The sequence below is a fragment of the Pituophis catenifer genome, unplaced genomic scaffold (genome assembly GCF_029215685.1).
Source record: "Pituophis catenifer annectens isolate HBS135680 unplaced genomic scaffold, rPitCat1.0.hap2 SCAF_16, whole genome shotgun sequence".
Lineage (NCBI taxonomy): Eukaryota > Metazoa > Chordata > Lepidosauria > Squamata > Colubridae > Pituophis > Pituophis catenifer.
Window position 1 is genome coordinate 6,303,892 of NW_027256896.1, and position 23,363 is coordinate 6,327,254.

At 44.1% G+C, this 23,363-nt stretch overlaps 1 protein-coding gene across 1 annotated transcript in view; it reads right to left on the reverse strand.

Moving 5' to 3' along the window:
• Positions 1-23,363, reverse strand: part of RBFOX1 (RNA binding fox-1 homolog 1) — a 238,290-nt gene that overhangs the window by 170,770 nt on the left and 44,157 nt on the right. Inside the window, exon 2 of the mRNA XM_070955384.1 lies at positions 2,425-2,568. Within this exon, the coding sequence (XP_070811485.1) occupies positions 2,425-2,568 (144 nt within the window). The remainder of the gene's footprint in view (positions 1-2,424; positions 2,569-23,363) is intronic.

Genomic DNA, 23,363 nt, shown 5'->3' on the forward strand with positions numbered 1-23,363 from the left:
CCAGCAGTTTCTTGGCTCTCAGCAGAAAGACCCCAGGAACACAACCAAAAACACTCAAGGAAATGTCTACATCCCAAGAAGTCTAGAAGTGATGGGACCATTTCTAATGCTACTTAACCTTGTGTTTTGATCTTCATATCTAAAGCCAGCCAAGACACGGAACACCCATCCAGCTCACTCATTCACTAAGTGGTCTTCTTGTGACACTGGGTAAATGACCTGAAACCATGCACCTTCTCTCATGTTTTGTTATGAAGAGGTTCCAGTTTGAGGCATTAAGACAGGCAATGGGGAAGAAAGATAATGAACAGGGTCATGAGCCCAATCTGAAACCCTTCCCAATATGCTTCTTGAAATATGTTTTGCTATCAATAAATGGCGGAATCTATCTATATAAAAAAGGCTGTATGTATGTATGTTCCAGCATAACTCTGGAATGCCTCAAGCAATTTCAACCAGACTTGGTACACAGATGACTTATTATCTGGAAACAAATACTGTGGGGGTAAGACACCCCTGGTGTGTGGATGTGTGTGTGTTTCTGTGTGTGTGTTTCAGAATAACTGTAGAATGCCTGGGCCATTAAGGAGAGCGAGTGCGGCATCCTAGAGAGGCAATTGTTTGTGATGTCAGTTCCTTCGCAGCTTCCTCTGGAAAGGCAGCCATGATGTTCACCCTCCAGTAGAGCAATGGGGAAGTGCCTGATGGATTTGGGGCAAAGTGTCAGGATCGTAGACAGGTCTGGAAAGAGGAGCGCATGGGAGGGGGAAGGGAGAGGGCAGTGGGGAAGAAAGATAATGAACAGGGTCATGAGCCCAATCTGAAACCCTTCCCAATATGCTTCTTGAAATATGCTATGATATAGTTTTGTTATGTTATAGTTTTGCTATGAATAAATGGTGGAATATAAATATATAGGTCCAAAATCAGCCGTTCTTTGGTTAGAACAACTCATCAGTGAAAAAAGGGGGTTGCAGGCTAACTCCTATGAAGAACAGTTAAAGGAACATGGTATATTTAGCTAAGAGGAAATGTGCTAGCAGTCTTCCAATACATGAAGGTCACAAGGAAGAGGGTATGGATTTATTCTCCACAGCATTGTAGGATATGAGAAGTACCATTGGGTGAAGAGTCATGGAGAGTGATCCAAACTTGAAATAGGAAGGAATATCCTGATGATGAGAGAATTATGAAGCAGTGGAGTAGGCTGCTATCTGGACACATAGGTACTGCACCACTTGAAATTTTCAAGAAAGAATTGGCAGCCATTTTGTTTGAGATGGTGTGAGGATTCTTGCATTGGGGAAGAGTGGGACCAGCTCACTCACTAGGTCCCTTCCAACTCTATGGTTCAATGAAAAACCATCCCTTGGACTGCATTCTTTCCGCTCTTGTATTTTCTGATGGAGTATGGAAATGGACAATGTCCATGTTTCAGTATCTACGTTCCATCTTTCCAGTTGATACTGGAAAGCTCCCGCACTACTGGATGGTCCTATTTCTTCAGCGCAGTTGACCTTCCATTTGAACAACAGACATTTTGCAAGAAGAATTGGCTGCTCTCCTTCTCAGTTAGCAAAAGTAACTTGAGACCATCCTGCTAGAGGTCTTGGAGTTATGTTCATGCCAGCCTGTGGCTCTACATCTGCTGTCTTCCGTGCTACCAGAATTTAGAAACTGGCTTCTAACAATTTCTAGAAGTGCTACAGGACAATCCTTGTCAGTTCAACTTCAGTTCGGTGAGGATTGTGTCAAATGGCACCCTTCATCAGCTTCAGGACTAAAAGATCTGGTAGAAGCTAATAGTACATCTTTTATGCCACAAACTGTTAGAGAGGTTACAAAATCCAGTTCATTCATCTAAAAGCATAGGTGTTACCTCCATGAGTCTATAAACTGCATTAGATGTGATACATTATAATATATTGTTCTTTTTTTTTTCTGTTGTTTTCTGCAAACCAACACCAGAGTGGAATACCAAAAAGAAGTAAAGTAAATTGCACAATTCAGCATCAAAATGAGGCTGCCCAGCTAGGTCCTAGCAGCTGAAGAAGACATGGTCTGTTAAAGAGATGTCATAGTGCTTGGCCTCTACATTTCTCCTCAAGGTTTGGATGACTTTGACTTTAGCTTTTCAGAAAACTTTAAAAATCTGACTCTTCCCTCAGGCACTGGGGCCAGGAATTTGGTCAGCCTCACCTCCATGCTTGGCTGAGAAAGTGTCTTATTTGTGGGTCTTGACACGTTGAATAATGTTTAGTTAAACTGTTGTCTAAAATATCTTTCCTAGCTTGGTTTTCAACGAGTTGCTGAGAATAAGATGGGCAGCCATAACAGCTGAATACATACATACATAGATACACACTGAACATAAACAAGGAATAAAAGCAACAGTAAGAGTGTTCTAAGGAAACTATTGCTTACCCCAAACATTTGTCTGAGGTCTGGATCCCGAAATCTGAAGGGAATATTTGAAACATGAAGCCGTTTGGGCTGTGATTTGTTCTCTGTGTTTTCAGAAGATTGTGTCTGTTGCTGACCGTCGGTCTGTGCTGCATCGTCCGTCTGCTAAAAGAATTCGAGAGACAGAGGGGAGAGAAAGTTAATCGAGCGATCAGAATCAATTTTGCACTGAGACTTTTCTGTTCCCTTTCTGAAACTGCAGTGCAGTTTTTGGGCAAGGTGCTTACAGCAATGGCGGAAGAAACGAACAACCGGCCAAGAATCGCAGCATCACCAAAAGCAAAGTTAAAATCAGTTGCACCTGGGTTGGGTTCTCTCCGTTGGTTCATGTCTTGAGATGTGGGATCTGTCAAATCTCTCCCAAGGTGCTGCCTTTTAATTACTACTCAGATATGTTTGTTTGTTTGTTTGTTTCAGAGGTGGGTTTCAGCAGGTTCTGACCAGTTCTGGAGAACCGGTAGCAGAAATTTTGAGTAGTTTGGAGAACCGGTAGTAAAAATTCTGACTGGCCCCGCCCCCATCTATTCTCTGCCTCCCGAGTCCCAGCTGATTGGGAGGAAATGGAGATTTTACAGTATCCTTCCCCTGCCATGCCCACCAAGCCACACCCACTAAATCATGCCATGCCCATCAAGCCACGCCCACAGAACCGGTAGTAAAAAAAATTGAAACCCACCACTAGTTTGTTTGCTTGTTTTGCGATTTGCCCAGAGAAACTTTGCAAAGTAAAATGTGTGACATACAAGTTTAATAAATAAAGAAGTAAGACTAATTCATTATATCAGCATTCCAAGTAATGCACCCATAGAAAGCAGAACTCTGAGGCAGGCAAACTCCTCAAAGAACAATTGATTGGCACAGCTGGGGAAAACCGACTCTGAAAGTTCCTCCGGCTTTCACCTAATTAAAAAGTAAAAGTTTCCCCTTTCCCTCAAGTTACCAGTCGTGCTGTCCAATCAAGGTGCTGGCTGGTTGCTTGGTTACTTCACTCCTCCTCTGGCCAAGCACCTGTGAGAATGTCCTTGGTTCCCACAGGAAAACTTTATTGTTTTGGCTACAAAACCCCATCTACCTATTTCCCTCCTCCCTAAACCTTCTGCTTTATGGCAACTCTGAAGTCTCCAAGATGGCCTCAGCCAGGTTCACTTCAGGGTTGACACATTTATTACAGGTAGTCCTCGACTTACAACAATTCATTTAGTGACCAAAGTTACAACAGCACTGAAAAAAGTGACTTTTGACCATTTTTCACACTTAAGATCGTTGCAGCATCCCGACAGTCACGTGATCAAAATTCAGATAGTGCCAACTTTTGCGACCTTCTGACAAGCAAAGCCAAGGGAGGAGCCAGATTTGCTTAACAACCGTGTTACTAATTTAATAACAGCCGTGATTCACTTAACAACTTCTGTAAAGAAAGGTTGTAAGGTAAAGGTAAAAGTAAAGGTTCCCCTCGCACATATGTGCTAGTCATTCCGGACTCTAGGGGGCGGTTCAAAGTCGAAGAGCCAGTGCTGTCCGAAGACGTCTCCATGGTCATGTGGCCGGCATGACTCAACGCCAAAGGTGCATGGAACGCTGTTCCCTTCCCACCAAAGGCGGTCCCTATTTTTCTACTTGCATTTTTTACCTGCTTTTGAACTGCTAGGTTGGCAGAAGTTGGGACAAGGAACGGGAGCTCACCCCGTTACACGGCACCCGGGATTCGAACCGTTGAACTGCCGATCTTTCGATCGACAAGCTCAGTGTCTTAGCCACTGAGCCACCACGTCCCTTAAGAAAGAAAGAAAGGTCGTAAAATGGGACAAAACTCACTTAACCAATGTCTGAATTAGCAGCAGAAATGTTGGCCTCAATTGTGGTGGTAAGTCGAGGAGAACCTGTATTCTGTGTCCAAGGACATGTTCTGTGTCTACATCAGTCTTTCTCAAATTACCGTCTGCTAGAAGCATTGGGATTAATAGATTTTTTTTTCTCCCTGTGTGATTTTAGCGTGTGTGTATTATTATTTTGGAAAATAAATGATGATCTCATTGGCTTTCACATCTATCTCGGCCTGTGGGAAGTCAGGGATACATATCACAATGGTAATTATTTTTAACAGGCTGGATTAAAAAGGTGCTAGACAGGAAAGTATTATGCAGATACATGGGTGAATAATATTTGCATGTGGGTTTCTAATCATTTTCTGCAGTAATTCACTAAGAACTAATTTCAACTTTTAAGGATCACCTAATTTTCACTGGATGCTCAGGAAACAACAGGGGAAAAAAGGATAACAAAAGTCCTGCTTTTTTTGCATGACTAGGAATCTGTTTGCACCAATAAAACAACAGCCCATTATTTTATGAACGGATTTTATATGAAGTTTTGACCTGGTCTGTGTTTTTATGGGGTGGTTTCAAAATTTGAGTACCAGGGTAGGAAAGTCCAGCATAAAATTGTTCTTATGTTAATAAAAAGTCACAACATCATGCTTTCACGTCTTAATTGTTTTGTTTAGTCTTGCCCAAATATATTTTTTTCTCTGAATCATTTTGAAACATCCAAATGGATTGGATCAAAGCCCAGTATCTACAAGAAGAGTAAGATAATTTTAATTAGTATAATTTAAGGGAACTACATAGAAAGAAAAGTCAAGTGGAATACGACATCATCTATCTCCAGTCTACAACACAGTCTTTTCAGCAGTTCCAAGAAGGCTCTACACCCGTTTGCACTACTCAGGTGATACTGAAAACATAGATAAACCTCCAAGTGGCCTCACTGACTCTACGTCTAAGTGATATTGCTATTTATATTCCTTGCAGACAGTTAGTCATTTGCATTCTTTTATGTGAAGTGGCATATAAGTCTAAGTGCTGTTGCCCTTCCTTCCTTCCTTCCTTCCTTCCTTCCTTCCTTCCTTCCTTCCTTCCTTCCTTCCTTCCCTCCCTCCCTCCCTCCCTCCGAGTGGTTAGAATGCAGTATTGCAGGCTAACTCTGCTAACTGCCAGCAGTTCGGTTCTGACCAACTCAAGGTTGACTCAGCCTCCCATCCTTCTGAGGTGGGTAAAATGAGGACCCAGATTGTTGGGGGCAAGAGACTGACTCTCTCAGAGGGGGCTGTAAAGCACTGTAAAGTGGTATATAAGTCTGAGTGCTATTGCTTCACAGTGCTTTACAGCCCTCTCTAAAAGGTTTACAGAGTCAGCTTATTGCCCCCAACAATCTGGGTCTTCATTTTACCCACCTCGGTAGGATGGAAGGCTGAGTCAACCTTGAGCCTGGTGAGATTTGAACTACTGGCAGTGGGCAGAGTCAGCCTTCTATACTGCATTCTAACCACTGGCAAGGAAGGGAGGGAAGGAGGAAGGGAGGGAGGGAGGGAGAGAAGGAAGGGAGGGAGAGAGGGAGGGAAGGAAGGAGGAAGGGAGGGAGGGAGGGAGGAAGGACCATAGCAATATCACTTAGACTTATATACCACTTCACAGTGCTTTACAGCCCTCTCTACGAGGTTTACAGAATCAACCTATTGACCCCAACAATCTGGGTCCTCATTTGACCCACCTTGGAAGGATGGAAGGCTGAGTCAACCTTGAGCCTGGTGAGATTTGAACTGCCAAATTGCAGTCAGCCGGCAGTCAGCAGAAGTAGCCTGCAGTACTACATTCTAACCACTGCGACACCGCAGCTAAATCCTTCCATTCCCCACCATCCAGTTAGAGCTGAAGAAGCTTCTTGGATGAGAAGCGAAACGTCTTCAAAGAAAAACCAGAAAGTCCAATTGCCTATTGAAAAAGCACCTTTGGGACAACCATGACCTGGATGACTGAGAATCTCCCTAGATGGTCATAAGTGTATAAAATGGTCATAAGTCACTTTTTTCAGTGCCGTTTTAACTTTGAGTGGTCACTAAATGAACTGTTGTAAGTTGAGGACTACATGTATATAAAAACCCAGAATGTTCTTGACCATGCTGGTTGGGGAATTCTGGGAGTTGGAGTAGAGTAGAGTAGAGTAGAGTAGCGTAGCGTAGCGTAGCGTAGCGTAGCATATCATAGCATAGCATAGCATAGCATAGCATAGCATAGAATAGAATAGAATAGAATAGAAGAATGAAGATAGAATAGAATAGAATAGAATAAATAGAATAGAATAGAATAGAATAGAATAGAATAGAATAGAATAGAATAGAATAGAATAGAATAGAATAGAATAGAATAGCTTTATTGTCACTTTGAATGTACACTAATTGGCATACATTAAAATGAAATTTCATTCCATACAGCTCTGAAAGGGTCCCCACCTCCAATACATACATTCATAAATGTTCATACATATACACACTCATACATGTTCATACATGTGAACATGACAAAATAAATAAATAAATACAAAATTATGCATATACTCACATATCTTATATGACACAGAGAAACAACCCCAGTTCTAGTTCGGATGTATATATGTACATAGCGAGAGAAACAAATCTTGTGAGTTTACCAGACGGATGGCATATAGGGAACAAAGCTATTACAGAATCTGGTAGTCCTGCTAGAAATATTTTGAAACCTCCTCCCAGAGGGGAGCAACAGAAACAGACGTGTGTGTCTGGGGTCTTTCACAACCCTTCAAGTTCTAAGCACATCGCGCTTATAAGCAGCATGCTGAATAACAGGAAGTGAGCTTCCTATAATCTTCTCAGCTGTCCTCACCACTCTCTGTATGTGTCAGGGTTCCAAATAACACCTCCAATGAAAAGAAACTCCGAGGTTTGAATTTCATCAAAGCTATATATTATTAGAGGTATCATATTGGCACATCTGGGGAAACCCGAATCTGAAAGCTTCCAAGGTTTCCCCACCCCAAAGGAAAGTTCAAATCCCTGCCCAACACCCACAAATCCATCACATGGTCCAATTACAGCACGGTCCCACTTGGACAGGCCTCCCAGGTGCAGGGCAAGATGGCCTTGACTTCCTGAGAAAGAAATGTTATTATGACTACATATCACCCATGCTCCATACAATGAGGTAAAGGTAAAGGTTCCCCTCGCACATATGTGCTACTCATTCCCAACTCTAGAGGGCGGTACTCATCTCTGTTTCAAAGCTGAAGAGCCAGCGCTATCCGAAAACATCTCCATGGTCATGTGGCCGGCATGACTCAAGGCCAAAGGCGCACGGAACGCTGTTCCCTTCCCACCAAAGGTGGTCCCTATTTTTCTACTTGCATTTTTTACAAGCTTTCAAACTGCTAGGTTGGCAGAAGCTGGGATAAGTAATGGGAGCTCACCCCGTTACGCGGCACCAGGGATTCGAACCGCTGAAGTGCTGACCTTTCGATCGACAAGCTCAGCGTCTTAGCCACTGAGCCACCACATCATACATACGCCATATATATACATATACATATGTCATACACACACACACACACACACATAAATATATATAATGTTTTTCTATCGAAGCATCTGGTCTACCCCAATATATACTGTATATAGATAGATAGATAGATAGATAGATAGATAGATAGATAGATAGATAGATATAGATAGATATAGATATATATAGATATAGATACCCACACACGCACACACACACACACACACACACACACGTATGTGTGTGTATCTATCTATCTATCTATCTATCTATCTATCTATCTATCTATCTATCTATATTTCCTCTAGCCAGGTTTCTCCTACGTAACCAAGGTTTTTCTGCAGCCCTAGCTCAGTAGAATCACATCCACTAGATTCTGGGCTTTTTTCTTTTCTGGCAGCCAGTAAGTTTTTCCTGCCAGATGGGAGACTTATATAGATCTATTTGCAGCTCGTTTGCTTTCATCAGTGAGCCATACCCACATCTTATGTATCCTCCCTGTAAAGGTATAGTATCTATTTTCTTACTTCTTCGTAGGGTTTATGTGTGTTTTTCCTCTAGCCAGGTTTCTCCTACGTAACCAAGGTTTTTCTGCATGTGATTCTACTGAGCTAGGGCTGCAGAAAAACCTTGGTTACGTAGGAGAAACCTGGCTAGAGGAAAAACACACATAAACCCTATGAAGAAGTAAGAAAATATATATATATGTGTGTGTGTGTGTGTATATATATATATTCTCAGGTTTTCGCGGGTGTCTGTATGTAGGTCTTTGGTTATTCGGGTCTTCTCCCACGTAAAATTGGAAGTGTCTTGGCGACGTTTTGACGAAGTCTCATTCGTCATCTTCAGGCTGGTGTTCTCGGCTTCGTGCTTCCAGGAGCAATGCTCATTGCTCCTGGAAGCACGAAGCCGAGAACACCAGCCTGAAGATGACGAATGAGACTTCGTCAAAACGTCGCCAAGACACTTCCAATTTTACGTGGGAGAAGACCCAAATAACCAAAGACCTACATACAAACACCCGCGAAAACCTGAGAAAACATATATATATATATGTTGTATGTATGTATGTATGTATATGTATACACACACACACACACACACACACACACACACATACACATACGCCATACATACGCCACTCCATACAATCCAATTTCCCAATTTCCCACAGCAGTAAATGTGGCAAGCCTGAAGGCCCAATGCAAACGATGGCTTCCAGGTCTTACAGTATGGTCAGTCCACATATGTTAAAGTTGCCAAGGTTGAAAAACGTTGGGTCGTGCTATTCAAGTCATCTGCTGTTGAACAATGGTTGACAAATGGTTAAACCAATCCTCAGCTCAGTGCCATCTTTCAATCTCCCAAGAATTACAAACTTGGGATTGCTCCCAAAAATTGAACACGACCTTCATAAAGTAATATCAAACAAATTGTCCCTCCATTAATAGAATCAAGATTTTCCTCCCTCACACTACATCACTTGCTGCCAAGAATAGGTGAGCAAGGAAGTGCCTTGTAACGCAAGTGCCTAGAACTGCTTGGCTAGACATATTTGGAGGGTAAGATTTATTTATGTAACGAACATGCACAAATGCACACACAGACACACACACACAAACATAACAACTGTATTGCTAAAGACTCAAAGATGGTTTTCAAATGCTAAATACGGCACAGTAGTTCAGCCAGATGAATTAACAAAAACAGCACAGACCTACGTCAATGACATACACAAAAAAGAGCCGCAGTGGCACAATGGTTAGAGTGCAGTACTGCAGGCTACTTCTGCTGACTTCCAGCTTCCTGCAATTTGGCAGTTCGAATCTAACCAGGCTCAAGTTTGACTCAGCCTTCCATCCTTTCGAGGTGGGTAAAATGAGGACCCAGATTGTTGGGAGAAAGAGGCTGACTCTGTAAACTGCTCAGAGAGGGCAGTAAAGGACTGTGAAGTGGCATATAAGTCTAAGTGCTATTGCCTTTCCTTCCTCCCTTCCTCCCTTCCTCCCTTCCTCCCTTTCTCCCTCCCTCCCTCCCTCCCTCCCTCCCTCCCTCCCTCCCTCCCTTCCTTCCTTCCTTCCTTCCTTCCTTCCTTCCTTCCTTCCTTCCCAGTGGTTAGAATGCAGTATTGCAGGCTAACTCTGCTTACTGAAAGCAGTTCGATTCTGACCAACTCAAGGTTGACTCAGCCTCCCATTCTTCCGAGGTGGGTCAAATGAGGACCCAGATTGTTGGGGGCAAGAGACTTACTCTGTAAACCGCTCAGAGAAGGCTGTAAAGCACTGTAAAGTGGTATATAAGTCTAAGTGCTATTGTTATTGCTATGAAGTCAACATTTCTGATGACCAATAGGCAAGACTACCCTAAAGCATTAAGCACTAGTGCCAGTTTGGCCTAGTGATGAAGGTACCAGGCTGGAAACCAGGAGACTGTGAGTTCTAGTCCCACCTGAGGCATGAAATCTGACTGGAAGAACTTTGGGCCAATCACCAAGAGAGTGTGAGTTCTAGTCTAGTAATGAAGGTGGGATAAAAATCAAATAAATAAATTAGGATATCATTTAAAAAAAACCAAAAACCCTCACAATCCAGGCAGTGCTATCTGGATAGTAATTATCAGGCATTGGCTTCCCCAATCCTGGTTGACGATTCATGGATAGCTATAAAATCCACAGAAATCTCATTACGACAATAAGTGTCAGGTTGAATACAACTAAACAATGTTCATAAACTCTGAGATTGTTTCCATCCTCCTTCTCAATCCTCTTCAATTTGTCTTCCTTCGATATAATTTCAAGGACTAGGCTTCTTCCAAATTCCTTTTAAATTGCCTATCAGGCAAAATGTCCACCTCTATAAACACAGGTGTATCTAAGAACAGGTTAAACTCTGCAAATAGAGAGATAAGAGATTTTAGCTGAGTCTGCTTTAAGAATTGGCTGTGTTGTGAAGAAATGACATTAGGTAAAGGTAAAGGTTCCCCTCGCACATATGTGCTAGTCATTCCCGACTCTAGGGGTCGGTGCTCATCTCCGTTTCAAAGCCGAAGAGCCAGCGCTATCCGAAGACGTCTCTGTGGTCATGTGGATGGCATGACTCAACGCCAAAGGCGCACGGAACGCTGTTACCTTCCCACCAAAGGTGGTCCCTATTTTTCTACTTGCATTTTTTACCTGCTTTCGAACTGCTAGGTTGGCAGAAGCTAGGACAAGGAACGGGAGCTCACCCCATTAGACGGCACTAGGAATTCGAAACGCTGAACTGCTGACCTTTCAATCAACAAGCTCAGCATCTTAGCCACTGAGCCACCACGTCCCTTAAGAAATGACATTACTACTATATACCCTATACCATTTCAAACAGGTGGCTGTCCAGTTTCTTCTTAAAAGCCTCCAGTGATGGAGCACCCATAACTTCTGAAGGCAAACTGTTCTACTGGTTAATTGTTACACAAATTGACTTTGTCCTTTATTTGCCTCTTTGCAAAGATTTTTTTTTAAAACAGTAACAATCATACCATCAGCTCACAGCCTGTAACAATACCTTTAACCCCATCAAACCTCAACAACTTTATCCCAGGTCCTTGGGAAGGACTTAATAGGTGGATAAAAGTGCCAAATCTAAACATCTGGCTGACTATGTAACCAAACCTAATAATAAAAAGTATGATAAACTGTCAGGCTTCAAAGTGAAGCACCAACCTTTAATTCACATCTGGCTTTACAAAATGGCCTAACCTTAAGGCATTTGTTGAAAATAAAAATAGGGAGTGCCCCCCCAGACCAGACTTTTTTTGAAAGACAAAACCACCCAAATTAATTAACAGGTAGTAAAGAGTTTCTTGGTCATTTTTCCAAGGTCACCTTGGAAAGGGACCTTATAGGTCATGTAGTCCAACCTCCCCTATCCAAGCAGGAGACCCTACACCATTTCTGACAGATGGCAGTCCAGTCCCTTCTTGAAAGCTTCCAATGATGAAGCTCCCACAACTTCCGAAGGCAACTTCTGTTCCATGGGTTGATTGTTCTCACTGTTAGAAAGTTTCTCCTTATGTCCAGGTTGAATCTCTCCTTGATCAGTTTCCATCCATTTTTCCTTGTCTGGCCTTCAGATGCTTTGGAAAATAGCTTGACCCCCTCCTCTCTGTGGCAGCCTCTCAAATATCTGCTCAAATATCTGCTGGATAACTCAAATATCAAATATCTGCTCAATAACCCTTCCTTGATCAAGGGAACAAACTAAGATCAATTGCAATTTCCTGTTTCCTTTTACCAAATTGCCCAGCATCTTCAAAGCAGGAAAAGGGGATAAATAAAATTCGGTTTATTTTTTGTAATTCAGGAGCGGTTGATCTTAATCCAGCTAATCATGTAAGATATCTCTTGTTTAACTCCCTCTTGCATACGGTTAGGTGGAAACAGCTCAAGATTCAAAACAATTAGTGAAACACAACTCAAAACTTCAAAGGACTCTGGCTTGAGTACTTTAGACCAGGGGTCATCAACCTTTCGGACCTCAAGGACCACTAAATTCTTAATTTTAAGTCCCACGGACCACTAATATGATCTACCTAATGACCGCCTGGGTGGGTGTGGCTAGGTGGTCATGTGACTGGGTGGGCATGGCCAATTCGATGTCACTCGCATCGAGGGGTGCCTTGTCGGCCTCTACTTGCCCCTCCCCTCCCAGCCACTCCTCGCCTGCCCGCCCGAGCAACTTAGGGCCCCAACAGGAAGCAGTTGCTGGAGCTAAGCAGCCACCACGAGAAAGAGTTGGCAAAACAGCTGGCTCAGTTGAAATAGGATCTGACCGAGAAGGAGGCACAGCAGAAGAACCTCACTGAGGACTATAAGCATAGTGATCTGTCCCCGTCCACACACACACACAAACACAGCCAGCCGAGGGTTAAGGAAGCACTTGGCACACACCCAGGTCTTTATCTCCAACTTGGCAGTGATATACACACCGTCTGCCAAGTGCTTTATTTCCACAGAAACAGAAAGATAATATACTCAGCGTACAAGAGTCCAACAAAAATAAATATTCCTCTCAGCAGTTTCGGACAAGGCTTTAGTGACTATCCAAGGTTTATTTTTGTTCGTCACAGGGATCACTGGCCACCACCCACTATTATATAGTCTCTGGGGTGTGGTCCAGTGACTCAGTTCTAATCCCTAGCACGCCTCCTGAGCTGCTGCAATCGTTTATCATGCCTTCGGAGGCATGCGTACAGGAATGATGTCTCTCCTTCGCTCTCATCCGAGACACCTGTCTCCCTGTTAATCTCCTCTCCCTCGGCCGGCACCTGAGACAGTGCCAGAGGGGAGGGGCCTGGAGAGGGAGGCCTGGCTGACTCCTCTTCCTCATGCTTGGAGCTTTCTTCCTCCGATGGGATAGGCTCAGAGGGCGGGGCCACAACACATAGGCTTTCCAAGTAGAGGGAAGACCTGCAGGAGTGCAAGGCCAGGTACCGGCGCCTGGAGGCTCAGCAGGCTGAGATGGTCAGCCATTCCAGGCCATGAGGCAGTCCCACTGGAACGAGGCCCTCCAGCTCTTCACCATCAGCAGCGCTTCCCTCCAGCCTTTGTCCAAAGCCCCACACCAGGAAGCTAAAGCAGACCCCCAGTCAGAATTTCTGCCCCCCTCCAACCCACACAAACAGCAACACAAACGCTCATTGCACATATCTGGACCAGGGGCCGTAGTTTGAGGACCCCTGATTTAGTGCAATATAAAAAAATGCAAAAAAATTTTCTGAGGACCACCAAAATTTTCTCACGGACCACCAGTGGTCCACGGACCACCAGTTAGTGATCACTGCTTTAGATCAGTGACCTTCAACTTTTTGGCCACCAGGGATCGGTTCCGTGGAGAGAAGTTTTTTTCGTGGACCAGAGTTGCGTGGTTTCGCATGCTGCCTGCATCCCACAAATGGGGCTTTGTTTATTTGCATGGCCCGGTTTCTGGCATGCCATGCCGTGGCCCAGTGCTGGGGGTTGTGGATCCCTGCTTTAGTCCTACTGCAAATTCCCTTCATTTATGGATCCGAACTCCATAGGGAGAGAGTTAAATTCAGAGGAATCAAAGGAATAATTTTACGGAATTCCAAATAACGAATGCAAGATAACTGACTTGGAACTTGGAAGGAGAAAATGGTGCCTTGAACTATAAATCTACACTACATACATTAACTATAATGTCCGGCTTCGTTCTAGCTCAGAGGTTTTAGATATCATTTGTCATCTCCCTGGAAAAGGTCATTTCCGCCCGTTTATGGCATGCCTTTTTCACAGGCTCTGCTGGGATTGTATTTTTAATTTAAAAGGTCTGATAAACAATTACATCTTTGACTCCAGATATCGATGGTGGTTTGTCAGTTGGACTGGGCTGTAGCTCCGGGAGGATTATGGAAACAGCCAAACAACTCAGCTCCCACAGAAAGTGGGAGTTAATTCTTTGGTCACCTAGGAAAATAGCCAACCCTGGAATTAAAGACACCCACATCTCAAAAAAAAAAAAGAATAAAATAAAATAAACAAAATAAAATAAAATAAAATAAAATTGCACGACATTCCTATACTTGAAAATCACCTGAAACCGAGCTATTGTTTTGAAGATGTGGAATGCATTTTGCAACTGCTTTAATCTGGGACTCTGGCTCTCATTTTTCCATAATCATTTCTAACTCAATCAATAAGGCAGAGCTACACAAGTTTAATCTCGGTGAAATTTGATTTAGGTATTGACAAATGCGCAGAGAAACGATATGCAGGGCATGCATGCATCTTCACAACAGAATGTGTCTTCATATGTCAAATTTAATTCATCATTCTTTAGCCAGATTGCGTTCCTCATAATGGCACAAGGCCTAGCTTTCAAGAGAGTCCACCACCTACTCCCCACCTTTACTTTCAGGTAGATTTGATATATTGTTTTTCCTTTCCTTCCCCTTCCCCTTCCCCTTCCTTTCCTTTTCTCCTTTCCTTTCCTTTCCTCCCTCCCTCCCTCCTCCTTTCCTTTCCCATTTCCATCTCCTTCCTTCCTTCCTTCCTTTCCTTCCCTCCCTCCCTCCTGTGCCTTTCCTTCCCTTCCCTTCCATGCCCTATTTCCATCTTTCCATCTTTCCATCTTTCCATCTTTCCATCTTTCCATCTTTCCTTCCTTCCTTCCTTCCTTCCTTCCTTCCTTCCTTCCTTCCTTCCTTCCCTTCCCTTCCCTTCCCTTCCCTCCCTCATTCCCTCTTGTGCCTTTCCTTCCCTTCTCTTCCCCTCCTTCTCATTTCCATCTCCTTCCATCACTTACTCCCTCTCCCTTCTTCCTGTTCCTTTCCTTTCCTTTCCTTTCCTTTCCTTTCCTTTCCTTTCCTTTCCTTCCCTTCCCTTCCCTTCCCTTCCCTTCCCTTCCCTTCCCTTCCCTTCTTTCCTCTCCTCTCCTCTCCTCTCCTCTCCTCTCCTCTCCTCTCCTCCCCTGTAAAATGGGGGAAAAAAATCACTTAACAACCATCTCACTTAGCAACAGAAATGTTGGGCTCAATTGTAGTAATAGGTCATGGACTTCCTGTATTAAGAATACCTCTGTAAGCCACAGTTTTCCAGAGATACAAATGTGTTTTCCTCTTCACAAACCATGATTTATTTTTTATGGTAAGTATGATATAAATCCTGATTTATTTTATGCACTTTTTTTTTTTTTTTACCTTTTCTGCCTTAATGTACGATAAAAGTGTACTGGAAAAAAAGGGGCAGATACAATAGACCTCCTGTGTCTTATATATGCTTCATGGTGGCTGAGAGTTGAATAGAAATTACCCCACAATTATTAATCCTTTCTTTTCTTTTTTTTTTAAAGTTAAGTTATTTTATTTTCCTGCTGAACCAATCAAATTATTTTTTTGGAGAAATGGAAACGGGGAGGAATTGGCTCCGTGAATGTTTAGCAGGCGTTATTTGATTAAGTTGACAGTGTGATTTGATCAATGGTTGAGCACCCACTGGGCTGTTTTTGACCCAAATTGATTTATGTAATGAACACTTGGTCTATCTCTTGAATAGGCCTCTTGATTTTAAGCAGCAATGCTGGATAGCCGAGTAAATTTGCAAGCTCCAGATTCATTCGCTTTCAATCCAGGGAGAATAGCTGCCGAAGTCCGTAAGCAAGCATAACTCAATACACTGTGCTATAAATGGAAGAAAAAAAAATAATAATATCACCCAGCTTTTTCAATATAGCTGTTTGATTTGATTTGTAAGCCTGATATATATATATATAAGCAGAGGCAATAGAGAAAAGTTTGGAACAAATTATGCACAAACAGAGAAGGACCAGGGGAAACATGATAGCAGTCTTCCAATATTTGAGGGGCTGCCATAGAGAGGAGGGGGGTCAAGCTATTTTCCAAAGTGCCAGAAGGCCAAACAAGGAATAATGGATGGAAGCTGATCAAGGAGAGATTCAACCTGGAAATAAGGAGAAACTTTCGGACAGTGAGAGCAATTAACTACTAGTGGAACAGAAGTTGCCTTCAGAAATTGTGGGAATTTCATTACTGGAAGCTTTCAAGAAGAGACTGGACTGCCATCTGTCAGAAATGGTGTAGGGTCTCCTGCTGGAGCAGGGGGTTGAACTACAAGATCCCTTCCAACTCTGTTAATATGATACATAAACATACTCACATACTTGCTTTCTAAATGACAAAAATAAATATACTGTCCATATACAAGAAAGAGAACACAACTAGGTGTATTTCGTTTACATTGCTCACTTAGTAGTAGGTCAGATTTATGGATATCTATATAACAGATAAAAGAGTAATAGAATGGAATGGAATGGAATGGAATGGAATGGAATGGAAGGGAAGGGAAGGGAAGGGAAGGGAAGGGAAGGGAAGGGAAGGGAAGGGAAGGGAAGGAAGGGAAGGGAAGGAAGGGAAGGGAAGGAAAGAGATGGGACGGGACGGGACGGGACGAGAAGAAAAGAGAAGAGAAGAGAAGAGAAGAGAAGAGAAGAGAAGAGAAGAGAAGAGAAGAGAAGAGTAGAGTAGAGTAGAGTAGAGTAGAGTAGAGTAGAGTAGAGTAGAGTAGAGTAGAGTAGAGTAGAGTAGCAGAGTTGGAAGGGATCTTGGAGGTCTTCTAGTCCAAACCCCTACTCAAGCAATAGACCCTATACCATTTCAGATAAATGACTGTCAGTAGAGTAGAGTAGAGTAGAATTCTTTATTGGCCAAGTGTGATTGGACACACAAGGAATTTGTCTCCAGTGCATAAGCTTTCAGTCTACATACAAACAAGTGATAAATCATGATCATAATCACCATAAGATACATTCATCAGAAATCATAAGATATAACACGTAGTGATAGTCATAGGATACTAAATAAGCAATCAACATAAAAGACCAAAATCATCCATCAGCTCTTTATTTTAAAATGCTTCCTGTTCTTGATTCAAAGAGTTCTCTTACATCATGGCTGCTACTACAGGATTTTATATCCAAAAGTAGCATATAATTTATTATTGCACTATTTTTATTCACATTATGCCTTCTTGTAAAGTATCCAGAGCTGTTGGACAATAGGTGCTGTACCAATTGAATAAGCTAAAAATGATTCACAAAGTATCTTAGAAGCCAATACAGGAGCAAAAATCCACACTCAGAGAGCTTTGATTCTTGAGTCACTTAGATCGTGGTTTCTGTCTTCTTCTCTAGCCTCTCCATACTTGCAAATTCTACCGCTATGAACCACAAAGCAATCTGTAGTTTTTCATAAGTTCAAATTCAGGTGTAGAATCTATAGAGTGTGGCTTTACATGAAGGGAGGGAGGGAGGGACTGATCTTGCCTTCTCTTTATTTACAAAGATTGTACAGCTTGGCTGGGTTTGCAGCACATGGCAGATTACAATAAGAAAGGGGATTGTAAGTCTGCAGTTGAGTGTGTTGTAGAAACCCAGCCATTATCTTCAGTGGTGGATTTCAAATTTTTTTACTACCGGTTCTGTGAGTGTGGCTTGGTAGGCGTGGCTTGGTGGGCATGGCAGGGGAAGAATACTGCAAAATCTCTATTCCCACCCCACTCCAGGGGAAGGTTACTGCAAAATCCCCATTTCTTCCCAATCAGCTGGGACTCGGGAGGCAGAGAATAGATGGGGGCAGGGCCAGTCAGAATTTTTACTATCGGTTCTCCAAACTACTCAAAATTTCCGCTACCGGTTCTCTAGAACTGGTCAGAACCTCCTGAAACCCACCTCTGATTATCTTGGTATGTTGTATGAAACTATTTTGCTGGGGCATTTGGATGGCATATGGTATGCTAAAATAGCAATTGCATCTCATTAATCTAAATTTAGCCTTTAACACGTTGTGGGAACCCAACCTTTGAAAAAAAAAAAAGAAAATCTGAGTTCCCCCTTCTCAACTCTGAAATTCCACAAAGAAATCTGTAGTTTTCGCTTCCATATCTCTCATTGTTGATCAAGATCCCGAAACTAGATCTCAACAGACTGGAACACTGGAACCCTATCCAACAAAGTGAAATTCAATGTAGAGAAAAGTAAGGTCATACTTAAGCAAGAAAAACCAATGTACAGGTACGGATTAGGTGAAACCTGGCTCAATAGCAATAACTGTCGAGCCCGACACTAGCGCGACACGTTTGTCAGCAGGAGAGGCATCTAAGGCCGGTTGGCGAATCCACAGAAAGGCAGTGGGGATTGTTGTTAGACATTCAGGTTAGGAGTGGTGACGGGTTCCATGGGTTCTGGTGGTGGTGGTTTCTAATACTTGCGCATAGGCTGTGGGTCAGGGTTGCCTGTACAAAACCATCATCTGCAACGCCGTCTGCACCTCTCAAAATGCGGAAGTACTATTGGCTCAGAAAGGAGGAAATGAGGAGCAGCTGTGAAAGATAAATGTATGTGGGGGGGGGGCGTGGGTGCGGTCAGTGCGCTGCTTTAAAAAGCGTTGACTAAACCTAACATTCAGCACTGACTTTGTTACATCCGTACTTGGCTTTTCCCTGATACCCGACCGTTGCGGATTAAAGATTGTTTGGCTAAACTCTGTTTTCCCGTTTGGTGATTCATCTGAAGAGACGCCCAGCCTCAGATCAGAACAGCCGAGAATAATTGTGAGAGGGATCTTGGAGTCCTAGTGGACAATCACTTAAATATTAGTCAACAGTGTTCACCAGCAGCCAAAAAAGCCAACACAATCGTAGCCTGTGCTGTGACCGAGGCCCAAGTAGTGATTTCCAAACACAATTCAGTCCTGAACAAACTTATTTTATTTAAACAGCTGAGAATTAATTCATTCTCAGCTTAGTCCAAAACAAATTCTTCATCACCAGTCCGTCGGCCTTATCACCAACCTTTGATGTCTTTGGCAACCTGCCAAAGGCTTTTCTTGGCAAAAACCCCACAAAGTTCAAGAGACACTGACAAGAAGCACTGGAATCAACATTGCTTTTCTACAAAGAACCCAACGACTCGTTGCTGCTCTTTTAAGCCTTATGGGAGTGGCCAATCATCTTCTGGCCTTACTCCTGAGTCGTCCTTTTTGCTTCAGCTGCTCTTGCCTTCTGGCAGCTCTTCGCATGCATGCACTAGGAACAGGCTCCTCCTGTTCCTCTGCCTCTCTGCTGTCTGCCTCTGGAGGCTTTGGAGTCCACGCATCGCTCCCAGATGGCCCTGGCCCCATCTCTGCCTCCGACGCAGAGCCCTTGTCCGGGCCTTCCTCTGACTCCAGGACTGGCCCATTGTCCTCTCCAGCCTCCTCACTGTCTGACTCCACTGCCAGGTTTGCAGGCTGTTTGGTCGACTACAACAGCCTGCATTAACAGAAGGATAGAATCCAGATCACATGAAGTACTGGGCCTTAGTAAGACTACCCTTAGAATACTGCATCCAGTTTTGCTCACCATATTATAAAAAATATGTTGAGACTCTGGAAAGAGTACAGAAAAGAGCAACAAAGATAATTAAGGTGCTAGAGGCTAAAATACACGAAGAACATATTTGAGGGGCTACCACAAAGAAGAGGGGGTCAGCCTATTCTCCAATGCACCAGAAGGCAGGACAAGAAACAATGGATGGAAACTAATCAAGGAGAGAAGCAACCTGGAATTAATGATAAATTTCCTTCAGGTCTTTTGTTATTTATTTTATGGAGCTCTTTTGTTACTCTATGAGTTTTGCTTGGATGGTAGCTGGCCAGAGGTCTCTGGAGCTAGAAATGAACAAGATGGAGAAGAGAGGAGAGAACAACATTTTGCTTCTATGCCATAGACCAGGTAACTGGAGGATTTTCTGAACACTTATTTTTGGGTTGCACCATATTATAAAAAAGATGTTGAGACTCTGGAAAGAGTGCAGAGAAGAGCAACAAAGATAATCAGGATGGCTGGAGGTGAAAACATATGAAGAATGGTTGCAGGATGACTAGTCTAGTGAAAAGAAGGACTGGGGGGGACATGTCTTCCAATATTTGAGGAGCTACCACAAAGAAGAGGCGGTCAACCTATTCTCCAAAGCACCGGAAGGCAAGACAAGAAGCAACGGATGGAAATTAATTAAGGGCCTGGTGGCTCAGCAGACTGATAGCATTGTGATTAACACCAGCTGTCTGCAGGTTCGAATCTCGCCAGGCTCAAGGTTGACTCAGCCTTCCATCCTTTCTAAGGTAGGTAAAATGAGGACCCAGATTGTGGGGGCAATAAGCTGACTTTGTATAAATATACAAAAGGATGAAGGCTATTGCTTAGCGCACTGTAAGCCGCTCTGAGTCTCCGGAGAAGGGCGGCATATAAATCAATTTTTTTTTTTAAAAAAAAGGAGAGAAACAACCTGGAATTGAGGAGGAATTTCCTAACAGTGAGAACAATCAACCAGCAAAACGGCTTACCTTCCAGAAGTTTGGCTGCTCCATCACTGGAGGCTTTCAAAAACAAAACAAAACCGGACAACTATTTGTCTGGAATGGTATAGGGCAATGATGGCTAACCTTTTTGCCGTCACGTGCCAAAAGTGGGGGGAGTGCAGGGGGGTCATGTACCTGTGTGCCCACCCCCATAATTCAATGTGCCCCACCCCCCACGCATGCGTGCATGACCCCCCCCCTGCACTCCCCCCGCTTTTGGCATGTGATGGCACGGTCGGACCGGTAGGCCCATTTTTCACCCTCCCTAGGCTCCAGAGACTTTCTAGGAGCCTGGGGAGGGCAAAAACAGCCTACCCCACATCTCCCGGAGGCCCTCTGGAGGCCGGAAATGGCCCGTTTCCCGACTTTCCCGGAAGGCCCAAAAATCAGCTGGCCGGCACGCACATGCACATGCACCTGGAGCTGAGCTAGGGCAACACTTGTGAGCCCACAAATATGGCTCCGCGTGCCACCTGTGGCATGCGTGCCATAGGTTCGCCATCACGGGTATAGGGTCTCCTGGTTGGACTAGAAGACCTCCAAGGTCCCTTCCAACTCCGTTCCTGTTATTCTGATTATCTACATCCAGTGAACTGCTCCACGGATCCCCCCCCCCGCATGCTTTTGACACGGGTGGACTTTCAAGTCAGCAACTTCATCATTTGCATCTACAGAGGGCCAGAGAGCAAGCCAAGGTGAGACGCCAGTTTTCAGATCACGCTGTCGTGTTTACCTCCTGCAAGTCAGAATCGGATGGCACCTCTGGGGTTTCCTCCTGTGAACAAGACTAATGTCACGGACCTAAAACTCCTTCCTGGAGGAGGTGTGTTTATGCAGCCTACCACTGAGTCAACTTGTGAATGCCTGCTTCCCCCGTGGAGAAAAACTGGCTGATTACTGCATTGGATGTTGTAAGGGAATAAAAAGTGACAACATGATGAAAAGATTTCTTTGCTTGACCCACGATGGGATCACCGCTTTTTTTTTTCTAAAAAAAACCCCCTGCTGTTCTTCTTTTCATTTCTTCTGACATATGCCTCAACGCAAACAAACCTTTTCCTTTGTACATTTCTCTATTGGTAATCTCAGCTTTATAATCCGGGGAAAATGCCAGCGGAAATCATTAGCCCCATGCAACGAGATCGTGGAAGAGCTCTTTATTTTTTATTTCTAAAGGTAAAGGTTCACCCCGCACATATGTGCTAGTCGTTCCCGACTCTAGGGGGCGGTGCTCATCTCCGTTTCAAAGCCGAAGAGACAGCGCTGTCCGAAGACGTCTCCGTGGTCATGTGGCCGGCATGACTCTACACCAAAGGCGCACGGAACGCTGTTCCCTTCCCACCAAAGGTGGTCCCTATTTTTCTACTTGCATTTTTTACCTGCTTACGAACTGCTAGGTTGGCAGAAGCTGGGACAAGGAATGGGAGCTCACCCCCTTATGCGGCACTCGGGATTCAAACCGCTGAACTGCCGACCTTTCGATTGACAAGCCACTGAGATCGATCGACAAGCGTCTTAGCCACTGAGCCACCGCATCCCAATTTTTTATTTCTAGAGATACCTTAATAGAATAACAGTTGGACGGGACCTTGGAGGTCTTCTAGTCCAACTCCTTGGTCAAGCAGAAGACCCTATACCAGGGGTGTCAAACTCAATTTCATTGAGGGCCGCATCAGGGTTGTGTTTGACCTTGGGGGCTGGGTGGGCGCAGCCAGCTTGATGTCACTAGTATCAGGGGGTGCCTGTGGCGGCCCAACCCTCTGCCAATGAAAATGGGCTCCCGAGCTCCATTTTCAGCTGTGTTGGCCACCTGCAACCCTCTGCCAGTGAAAACGGAGCCTGGCAGCACACGGTCCTCATGAGCTTTGTTTTCAGCTGTGATGACATCCTGCAACCCTCTGCCAGCAAAAACAGAGCTTGCGAAGGCTGCATGCAGCCCTCCCAAGCTCCGTTTTTGCTGGCAGAGGCACCCCAGGCCAGTCCTTCACTGTTTCCAGAGCAGCCCTGCAAGCCAGATCTAAGCGGCCCACGGGCCAGATTCAGCCTGTGGGCCTTGAGTTTGACACCCCTGCCCTATACCAAGGATCCCCAACCCCCGGTCCATGAACCAGCACCGGTCCATGGCATGCCAGACAAGTGAAGTCCCATCTGCAGGATGCAGGCAACACCTTTGGCCTGCAAAAAAAAAATCTCTCTCCACCGACCCGGACCCTGGTGACCAAAAGATTGGGGGCCACTGCCCTATACCATTCTGGACAAATGGTTATCCAGTCTCTTTTTAAAAGCCCTCAGGCTCAGCCTGGTCATCTCCTGCAATCCAGGAGAGAAGCAACCTAGAACCAAGGAGAAATTATCTCCGACAGAAGGGAGAATGTGTTTTGCTGGACCCGTGCTCCACGTGAGTGAGCAACATCCAGCAAAAACTGCATTTGGTTAGATACCACCCAATGACTGGAGAAAAAGAGGGAGGCCAAAGAAATCTTGGCACCAAAGATTTCAGGAAGACCTGGAAAACATCCATCTTAAATGGAAGACTGCAGAGACTGTAACCGCCAATCGAGAACTGTGGAGTCCGCTTGTAGCCCAATGTGCTTAGCAGAGAACGTGGGGAAGAAAATACATTTT